Genomic DNA, 11,339 nt, shown 5'->3' on the forward strand with positions numbered 1-11,339 from the left:
TTTTTAAACGCATAGTGCCCCGTGAATAAATAAAAAAATCAGCTCCTGAGAGATTAGTATAACACCATTTATACTTTTAAAAGAATGAACTTAGGCTAATTTTTAAAGAATGAACTTAGACTAATTTTTTTCTTAAATTAACTTCTTTTTTTTTAAATATGTAGATTATCGTAATTTAATTTTATGAACATTTCAATCTAAAAATATTTAAATTCTGATAAATATTGAAAAATCACTAAATCGACACATGAAACTCACCAAACTTTCAACTTTCGCCAATCGTTCAACTTCCATTAAACTTTCAACCTTCACCAATCTTTCAACTTTCATCAATCATCCTTTATATAAACACAAGTTGAATATCAGTTGATCACACAATCTTTCAACCTTCAATCATCCTCTATGTTCACCAATCTTTCAACTTTCAAAGTGTTTTTGTTTCCTAAAAATCCTCAATATCTCATCAATGGGTGATAGAAAAAGGCGTAGCAAGGCAATGCAAATGGCACAATACCAAGTAAGCCTTGATATTGAGGATACATAAATGATCAACGCAGAAGCTGAACTTGCAAATTCGCTTATGCAATATGAGCACCATGTCGAATCTAGGCATTGTGGTTCTGTCACGGGGCGTTCATTTGTACAGCATGATAGAGAAGAGTGTCATGACCGAATGATGAAAGATTATTTCATCGAGCGTCCGAGATTTCCTGCTCATGATTTTTGGGGACGGTTTTGGATGAGGAGAGAATTTTTTGATAGCATATTGAATGTAGTTGTCAATCATGACCACTACTTTGCAAGGAAGATAGATGTCATTGGCCGACAAAGTTTATCACCTCATCAGAAGTTCACTTCTGCATTTCGGATGCTTGCTAATGGGTGCTCTGCAGACTCAACTGCCGACTTGCGAAGAGTACTACTATTGAGAACTTGAAGCGCTTCTGTCAGGCAATTCAAGCAATATATGGAGCCACATACCTTCGCAAGCCAAATCATGAAGACTTGAAGAGGCATCTATGTAAGGTAGACAAAAGAGGCTTCCCTGGCATGATAGGAAGTCTCGATTGTATGCATTAGGAGTGGAAGAATTGTCCTACTGCTTAGGTTGGCCAATTCAAAGGTCGTCATCACAAGCCAACCATCGTGCTCAAGGGTGTGAACGTCTTTACGACACATGGATTTGGCATGCATTCTTCGACGCTCCTGGATCAAACAATGATATCAACGTTCTTTGGTCTTCACCTCTGCTTGATGATGTTGTCAATGGATGGGCACCAGAATTTTAATACAAGGTAAATGGTAATAGGTATGAGCTAGGTTACTACCTAACTGATGGTATTTATCATATTTGGTCTACCTTTGTCAAAATTTTTTCTCATCCCGATAGTGCAAAGAAGAAATTATTTTGCAGAGGCAAGAGTCTTACAGGAAGGATATGGAAAAAGAGTTCGGGATCTTACAAGCTCGATGGGCCATTGTTAGAGGGCCTGCACGACTTTGGCATATCGAAGACCTCCATTCAATCATGATGACATGCATAATTTTGCACAACATTATTGTAGAAGATGAGTACATCAAAATTAAAGAAGATTCAGACGAAGATGTGGATGATGACCAACCAACACATGCGAGAGCTATTGCAAGAGATATTGAATATCTCACTGAAACCACATATGAGACCCGACAGGATAGGATATCATTGAGTGAGTATATGAGACGTTTAAATAGAATTCAAGCTCCTCAAGATCATGACACGCTCCGCAAGGATTTGGTTGAGCATGTATGGTGCCGAGACCGTGAACATTGATGATGTTGGTTGAACATTTATGTAATAATTTTAAGTGTATTATGTTGGTATTTTCTAGTAATAAATTTAAGTGTCTTCTCGTGCAAAGTATTTTTTGTAGTACGTTGGATAAATTATTGAATGGAAGTTGAATTATTGAAGGCATCTATTCTACATCAAAATGTGGAATAATAATTTAATAATGATATCCACCATCTTAAAAAATCATTAAATCGATACATGAAATAAACTTAAAAAAATAATAATAATTAATAAACTACATAAACTTAATAATGATATCCACCATCTTGATTTGGTGATTGACTTAGTGGTGGAGTTGGGATATAGCCTTGAAATGAATTATCATCTTGAAATATACTCCTTATGGCATCCCTTTGCAAAATTTCCCTTTGCTTACCATGTAAGTACTTCTTCCTTTCTGGAGTGTATTTGTTGAGGTCCTCCATATCAAATTTATTTAAAACCTCTCTTGCTCCTTATCCCCTTCTTTCTTCATTTGCAAACGCATTCGGGCCACTTCTTCTTGGCAAGCGATATGGGTTTTGCTCAAATTTTCAATTCCGGTAGCAATGTGTCAACTCATCGGATTTTGGAACTTCCCTTTTCTCTTTGCTGCCTTTTGCTTATCTCTTCCCGAAGGCCTTGTAAAGGAAGAAGTTGGGGTCATTTGTTCGACACCTTCATTGACACCTTCATCCGCACCTTCATTGAAATCATTTGGGGCCGGGGCTTCACTATGAAATAATCTTCCCCATTATTAGTCCACATCGGTTCCCCACCTCGGACAATCCTTGAGGATGTTCCAAGCATGATGCAACTTAAAAGCTTGATTTTTGGTGTAGTTCTTGTCTTGTAAATTGCCAACAATTAGTTGAAAAATACTATTATGTCCATGAACAATAAAATATCAACAAAAAAAAAACTCACAATTTCTGAGAAGCTCATTCCACTAAGCATGTCAACTGTGGCTCTTTCCAAGCTTTCCTTCCACAAAGTGCACACTTTTTTTATTATCTTCCACCGATCATAAACACCACCAGCTTTGTAACACCCTGAAAAATTTAAAGATATGAATTAGATAATATAATTATGAATATGTGGAGAAAATCGAAAATAAATCGATTTACGGTTATGAAGATAGAATTGGGAAATTATTATAATTCACGTAATTGTATTATTGAGATTTTATATTAATTTTCAAGAAATTATATTAATTTATTTGAGATCAGTTTTAAATTAAACTGGTTACGAAGTTGAGGTTTGGAAGTTAATCATTTAAAATTCGTAGACCATTCGAGGTCACAATTTATATATTTGAATTAAGCTCGATCGCACGAACGCATGGGTGCAAACTGTTCGTGAAACAGAGTTATAACAAAGAAGTTATTTACGATTGAAGTTAGGGATAAAATGGTCATTTAATCAATTTCTGGAAGGCTCCAGATTTGCTGGAGCAAGGATCTGAGAAGCCACGTGTGTGGCTGTGATGGAAAGGGAATGAGAGAAAGGGAGAGTCACGGGCCAATCAGAATGGGGGAAAAATGAGGGAAATGAGGGAGAGAAGAGGGAAGAGGGTGCGGGTGCGGGTGTTTTCCCGACCAGACCCGACGAGAAGGACCGACGTCCTTCGTGGTGTTTCATGGCGAAATTGCCACCACCCATTACTTGGAAACACTTACCCTACTTCCCCTCTCTCAATTCTACTAAAAAACATAAAGGTTTTGGAGGTGGTTTGGGGACGAAACACCAGTGGGTGTTGTGGCCACCCTTGTCTGAATTCCACCAATTGTGAAATGTTTCCCTAATTACCACCATTACTAGACTTCCCTGGAGGCCTAGAACAAAGCCCAGACAACTGTAGGGGCGGCAGAGCACCGAAGGTGATGATTCGAGGTCACACATGTATAAGGTTTCCGGCGGGTTTGGGCCAAATTGAACTTGTCCTCAGGTATAAAGTTTGCTGTACTCTTTGAGATCTTCATTTTTGTAATTTTTGAGAATTTTTAGAAATAGTTAAATTTTCCAGTGAGCCGAGGCGGTCGACCACCACTCGCGGTAGCGGGTGTGGCGGCACACGGCGAGGGAGCCGACATTGTTTTTTTATACAAATTTCGTTATTCTAATTATACTTTTGAGACCTAACTGCTGTGGTTTGAATATTAATACGATTGGGGTATATGTTGGATTAAATGAATATATTTGATTTTGGTTTAATTTTTGGAATTGTGAACTACGAATGGCTTGATCCCTGTTTAGAGTATGTAGACAGTCTAACAAGACGTTAGATGCAGCCATACAATAAGTGAGATTCAATAAACAAGACAAAGCTTTGCTTGAGAAATTGAACTAAGGAGTTTAGAATTTTATTATAAAAGGAAATCTTATGTTTTGTATATATAAATTCTAGTTACAATTTGGAAATAAATCAAACAGGAAAATTGATTTGGTCCTATCATTGGAATTATTTCCCGAAAATAAATATTTCGGGGCCCGGGGCGTGACAAAATGGTATCAAAGCAAATGATCCTATTCTACGAGATGCATTATTCTTGAGTCTTGTTGGTGTGAATTATGACATGCATTGTGGTTGCATTAATTCATAGTTTTAGGAATAAAGTGGCATTCATGTTTTATATGTGAAATGCATATATAAATTGTATGATGTTTGTGGTGCAATTTCCTTGGTAAATATGAAGGTTTCGTTAATAGGAATTGTGATTTGCGGTTATAATGCATTATTTCTAAGTTCTTTGAGTAATGAGAAAGTTATGTGAAATATATATGTGTTGAGAATTATCATGAAGTGAAATGAATTGGATTGACATTATGTTATGTAGTATGAGATATTATTGAATTGTGGGTGTGAATTATGACTTGTATTGACATTGCATGATTTCATAAGTTCTATGAGTATGACGGAAATTACGTGAAATGCATATATTGTGAATTATGATGCTTTGAATTGAATTGAATGGGAGTAGGAAAATTTTAAAATATCATATTCATGTTATAGTTTTGAAGATGAGCATTTGATTAAAGTTTTGGATTAATCTTGAGCTGAATCAATATTAGGCTATGCATTATGAAAATGTTGAATGTTAAGGTGATTGTAAGATGGTGATAAGTAGATGGAGAATTTGTATTATACCTGGCACTTGAGAAATTGAATTGGGTAAAAAGGCCCATGGATATGAAGGTGGATATGTGAGATTGGGCGAGAAAGGCCCGTGAATGTGAAGTGGGGTGAAAAAAAAAAGGCCTGTGAATGTGAACTTGGGTGAGAAAGGCCTGTGAATGTGAAGTTGGGCGGAAAAAACCCTTAGATATGAAAAAAAAAAAAAAAAAAAAAAAAGAAGAAAAGAAAAAGGAAGTGTGATGTGTTTTGGCCAGGTATAATACAATATTTTCCAGCCTACTAGTCACTGATTGAAATAAAAGAAAAGAAAATGATGGCGAAATCATTGTTCTGTCAATGTTAAGTGTGAATAGAAATTTGAAAACCTTATGACCAACGATAATTATGATTGGAAATTTTAAATATTTATGGAAGATATGGTGATTTACTGAATGGGAATAAACTGTGGTTGTGTGTTATCTACTATAATTAGAGTGGTGGGTAGACATGAATGAAACTATGAAATGAAATTTTGAGTTTGTTTAATATAAATGATTTCTCAGTTGAGTTTTTTTTCGTTTAATGACAAGAATTGGCGAGAAAAGTTTATAATTGTAATTTCGATTGGTTTGGGTTGCCATTAATGAATTATGGCGCGTAATTTTGATATTTTGTTAGCCACGATAGTCATGACTCGGAATTTGACATTTGATTTGTCAATGTGAGAGAAAACAATTGGACCACCAGTAGTTTAAAAGAGATTCATTGATGCTTCATTTTCTGCACAATTTGTTGTCTCTTGACATACCAAAGTGTGTTAGGTGGTGTCATGACAAACTTGGGTGTGTTATGTGGTTTCATGACAAATTTGGGTGTATGGAAACCCATAAGCCTTATGTTCATTTACTTCTTTTTATTTTCTTACCAATATAAGAGAAAAGAAAGAAAAGAAAAGATAAGGTTTTTAAAATTTTGCCTTGAGTAATTGAGTAAATTGCTGAAACGAAGGAAATCAAGGAATGAGATTTTGATTTCATACCATGGTAATGAAAATTGCGGATCTTTATTTTAGTGGCAAGTAATCATGGTTGGAATTCCAAAGATTTTGGTTGGAACCTTGCTAATTGATTTGTCAATTTTAGTGGTTTGGTTTGACATTTTGATATTTACTTAGCCACTGACGATCACAGCTAGAATTGATGGGGAAGTCTGTAATTATAATCTCGAAGGGTTTTGTGATAGCCTGTCCTGAACTTTTCGTATCGTAGGGGTGAAATGACGGTTTTGCCCCTAGTATGGTTTTTTTCGTTGTGTGATTGTTTTTGAGTTTTGATTGGTGGAGTTTGGACCACACACACACCCCCACACTCACCCTCATCCTTATCCTTGTCCCGAGTCCCTCTCTCTCTCCCTTTCCTATTTTCTTGTACGGACAACACCCAAAACCCTTGAAATCTTCACAGATCGAGGAAACAAACTACATATTCGTGCTCGTGAGGTCCTTAGAAGTTCAACCATACCCATTTTAGGTAAGGATACCTTCGTTTTCACGTCGAACTCGGGATCCCCCGATTTGGTCAATGTTCATGCACACGTTAATTCTTGTGTTTTTGGGAATTTCAAGCTTGTAGGAAGCTTGGTGAGGTCCTTAGGAGGCTCGGGGTGGTTCGTTTGAAGGTTTTGGACGTCGGGATCATGAGTTGCAGGTTTGGCCGGAGTTGGTGGTGTTTTCCCAGCGAGATTCGGTTGGTTTTGGTGCTTGAAAGTGGTATGGATTTGTTCCTCTTGTTGTAAGCTTTATTTTGGTACCAATTTTGTGAAATTTGGTTGAAAAACGAGTGAGATACAAAGTTTTGAAAATTTCTCGGTTTTCCGACGCCGCCGGAGAAGACGACAGAATATTCCGTCAATTTGGACAGAATATTCCTAACGACGTTAACGGAATATTCGTGACGGCGTTAACTGACGCCGTCAGTGTGCCAGGCACGCGTCTGCGCGTGGGCGACGGGTGGGGGCGCATGCGGCGTCGAAAAATTATTCTAAAAATATGGAGATGTTCGTGAGGTTGAGTAGATCACGTTGGTGTATCCATACACCCCATTTGAGCATTGTATGAGAAGTTATTTCGTATTGTTGGTTATGTGATTTAAAATTTACGTATTTATAGTTGATTCGCATATAGGTGAGACCTATCCCGAGGACGAGCGCGATCACTCGAGGCAAGGGGCTTACGACCCTTCTACATACCAGTGAGTGGGCTTTTGGTTTTCCATATATACCTATATACTTATGTTTTTCCCAGAAAGTGAAATGAAATGTTTATACGTTTATATGCCATGCTTTATGTTTGCATATTTAATTATGCATTATTAGTTTCATATATATGTGTGTGTTGGTGTTGCGGACGCACAGGTAAGTGTCAGGTAAGTTATGGTTTATGTTTGTGTTCAGTAGTGATTTGAGATGCATAGAGACTCATAACTTGCACCTCCAATGTTAGTGCTCCCGCCCAGAGTTGGGCACAGTCCTTCACGTGATGTTCACCTCCCGCACCACACGCTCATCTTAGATCCAAGTTAGGTGCACAGTCCTGTCGTACAGACCACTTTAGGTGGTTCCGACTCGTAGGTGACCCGCAATTATTCGCCCAGCCTTCACGTGATCGTAGCACTTGAGCGTACTTATTATACACCCAGTCCTGTCGTACAGACCACTTTAGGTGGTTCCGACTCGTGTGCAGGTATAGTTAGTGAGTTGGAGATTTGAGCTCTAGATTCAGCCGTACAGGTCACATTAGGTGACTCCGGTTGACCGATTACATGGCATTGTTTGACATTACCTGAGCACTTGCATTCTATTTATAGGCATTTGACATGGCATATTTCTGAGCATGACTTATATATATATATATATATATATATATATATATGTATGTATGTATTCTATTTTCTGGGAAGTATACAGGTTTTATGGCGAGGGGTTAGAACTTTGTTTATGAAATGGTTTTTGAAAAGCTTTGTTTTTGCCCACTCATGCTTTCTGTTTTGCGCCCCTCCAGGTTCTAGTTTGGCTAGCGCTTTTGGTGGCTCCCCAGAGGATTTTCCCGGCTTATCTGACAAATTATCACCAGTGTAGGACCACCTTTGGGTGTGTTTATTTAGTGTTGTTTCTCCCAGACTGCACTAGGTCTTCCGTGCTCTGAACTTTGTTTCTCGCACTTACGCTTGCACATGTATGTTATTTACCTTGTGTAGAGCTAGGTTTTTATTTATTCGTACTTTTATTATTATTTATTAGCTTCTGCATGCACTGTGCACATGATTACGTCACTTCCACGTGACGCCCAACATGCCCTGACCTCAGTCGGGGTGTGTCAGGTTTGGTTACCACAGTTTTGAATTTTCATTGTTGAATTGGTTATTGCGAACCAATTTAATAACGAGCACTTATCCTAGTGGCTATGTGATAAATAAAGTTTAGTATGTTTGGCCAATAGAGTGTAACCTATTTAAAATTTCTCTTTTAATTGATGAAATGTGAATGGTATTTTGAAGGTGCGAGTCACTTATTTATTATATCTGTGGTTGTACTTTGAGAAAAAAAAAAACAATTGAAAGAAAGATTTAAAGGGCTTTAAATTTTTACTATGAGCAATTTAGTTAATCATAGAAATGGAAGGAACTATAGAATGAGAATTTATATTAGTGGTGTTGCAAATTTGGTTTTAATCTTCTTTCCATTAACCAGTGAGTGTGATTGGAAATTTCCAATGAATTTGGTTGAAATTTTTGATGTTTGGTTTGCCAATTATAAAGCTTTGGCTTGAAATTTTGAGATTTTACTAGGTTACTAATGGATGATTTAGAATTTTGATATTTAATTGGCCGAGAATAGTTATGGCTGTAAATTTAGAATAATTATGCTACCAATATCGAGTATTTTCTGATGTTGGTATCGTCAGTGATGGTAGCTAAAAATTTAGAAGAAGGATTGGGGTAACGGCTGTGTATAGCCAATGAAGGCCATGAAAAATTTTGGGTTAATGTGGATATTTATTTTGCCAATGGGTGTGGTTAGGATTTTTTATATGTATTTTGCCAATGAATGTGTTTGGGAATATGAGAATGTGAGTAATAATCACGATTATAATTCGATGTTTCACCTATATTTGTAACTTGAATAAAATTGGAGATGCATGTTATAAGTTTATTTCACTATAAAAGAAATGGTGGAAGTAGTGTTAGTTCCTTCTCGTAACTTGACGGTTGAAATCTCGAAGACGAGATTTATTTTAACAGGGGGTGAATGTAACACCCTGAAAATTTTAAAGATATGAATTAGATAATATAATTATGAATATGTGGAGAAAATCGAAAATAAATCGATTTACAGTTATGAAGATAGAATTGGGAAATTATTATAATTCACGTAATTGTATTATTGAGATTTTATATTAATTTTCAAGAAATTATATTAATTTATTTGAGATCAGTTTTAAATTAAACTGGTTACAAAATTGAGGTTTGGAAGTTAATTATTTAAAATTCGTAGACCATTCGAGGTCACAATTTATATTTTTGAATTGAGCTCGATCTCACGAACGCGTGGGAGCAAACCGTTCGTGAAACGGAGTTATAACAAAGAAGTTATTAACGATTAAAGTTAGGGATAAAATGGTCATTTAATCAATTTCTGGAAGGCTCCAGATTTGCTGGAGCAAGGATCTGAGAAGCCACATGTGTGGCTGTGATGGAAAGGGAAGGAGAGAAAAGGAGAGTCATGGGCCAATCAGAATGGGGGAAAAAAAGAAGGGAAAGAAGGGAGAGAATGGGGAAAGAGGGTGCGAGTGTTTTCCCTACCCGACCCAACGAGAAGAACCGACATCCTTCGTGGTGTTTCACGGCGAAATTGCCACACCCATTACTTGGAAACACACCCTACCTCCCCTCTCTCAATTCTACTAAAAAACATAAAGGTTTTGGAGGTGGTTTGGGGATGAAACACCAGTGGGTGTTGTGGCCACCCTTGTCCGAATTCCACCAATTGTGAAATGTTTCCCTCCAATTACCACCATTACTAGACTTCCTGAAGGCCTAGAACAAAGCCCAAACAACTGTAGGGGCGGCAGAGCATCGAAGGTGATGATTCGAGGTCACACATGTATAGGGTTTTCGGCGGGTTTGGGCCAAATTGGACTTGTCCTTAGGTATAAAGTTTGTTTTACTCTTTGAGATCTTCATTTATGTAATTTTTGAGAATTTTTAGAAATAGTTGAATTTTTCAGCGTGCCTGGGCGGCCGACCGCCACCCGCAGCAGCGGGTACGGCGGCGCACGGCCAGGGAGCCGACATTGTGTTTTTATGCGAATTTCGTTATTCTAATTATGCTTTTGAGACCTAACTAATGTGGTTTGAATATTAATACGATTGTGGTATATGTTGGATTAAATGAATATATTTGGTTTTGGTTTAATTTTTGGAATTGTAAACTACGAATGGCTTGATCCCTGTTTAGAGTACGTAGGCAGTCTAACAAGACGTTAGATGCAGCCATAAAATAAATGAGATTCAATAAACGAGACAAAGCTTTACTTGAGAAATCGAACTAAGTAAGGAGTTTAGAATTTTATTATAAAAGGAAATCTCATGTTTTGTATATATAAATTCTAGTTACAATTTGGAAATAAATCAAACAGAAAAATTGATTTGGGCCTATCATTGGAACTATTTCCCGAAAATAAATATTTCGGGGCCCAAGGCGTGACAAACTTCCCTTCGACCGGTGTTGGAGTTTTCATGGAACTTATCAACAATTTTACCCCACAAAACCTTTCTATTTTGATTTATGCCGACAGCACCACCTTCGTTAATAGAAATTCATGCTAAACATAAAGCAATATCTTCGTCAAAGGTTCAATTATGACCTCTAACATGCTCTTTTGCCATCTTGAAAAATTTGGAAATGAGAAGAAATGGTAGAAAAAAAATTGGAAGAATTGTAGGAGAAATGTGAGTTTTGTGTAGATGTTTAAACAAATATATAGGTATTTATAGAGTTTTTGGGTGAATTTTGAGTTAAATAATTTTTTAAAATTATTTTAGCCGTTGGATTTAAATTTGGACTATAAGATCTTTTTTTTTTTTACCGTTAGATTTGATTATATTCTATCTAAGCCGTTGAATTCAATAATTATATAAATAAATAAAAAATTGAACGTGGACTGTTGGATTAACCAACAACCCTTTTAAAATCAGCCTTTGGATCGAAAACAGTAGCCCAACGGCTACCGACATGATGTGACAGCCAGGGAACACACCCACGTGGGTGGGGTCTCGTTGGGCTGGTGTCTGGCGCGTTGGGGCGAGTTGGGTTGGTGTCTAGGCTTCACAGCCCATGGTGCACTCGCAGCGGTTG

At 37.1% G+C, this 11,339-nt stretch overlaps 1 protein-coding gene across 1 annotated transcript; it reads left to right on the forward strand.

Moving 5' to 3' along the window:
* Positions 1-544: 544 nt before the first annotated feature.
* LOC137725071 (uncharacterized) lies at positions 545-1,810 on the forward strand. Its single transcript, XM_068463677.2, has 2 exons — positions 545-916; positions 1,391-1,810. Exons 1-2 carry the CDS (start codon positions 545-547, stop codon positions 1,808-1,810), a joined length of 792 nt encoding a protein of 263 aa, XP_068319778.2.
* Positions 1,811-11,339: the final 9,529 nt, after the last annotated feature.

This window comes from Pyrus communis, chromosome 5, assembly GCF_041283825.1.
Source record: "Pyrus communis isolate YQ-2024b chromosome 5, ASM4128382v1, whole genome shotgun sequence".
In the NCBI taxonomy this organism is placed as follows: Eukaryota; Viridiplantae; Streptophyta; class Magnoliopsida; order Rosales; family Rosaceae; genus Pyrus; species Pyrus communis.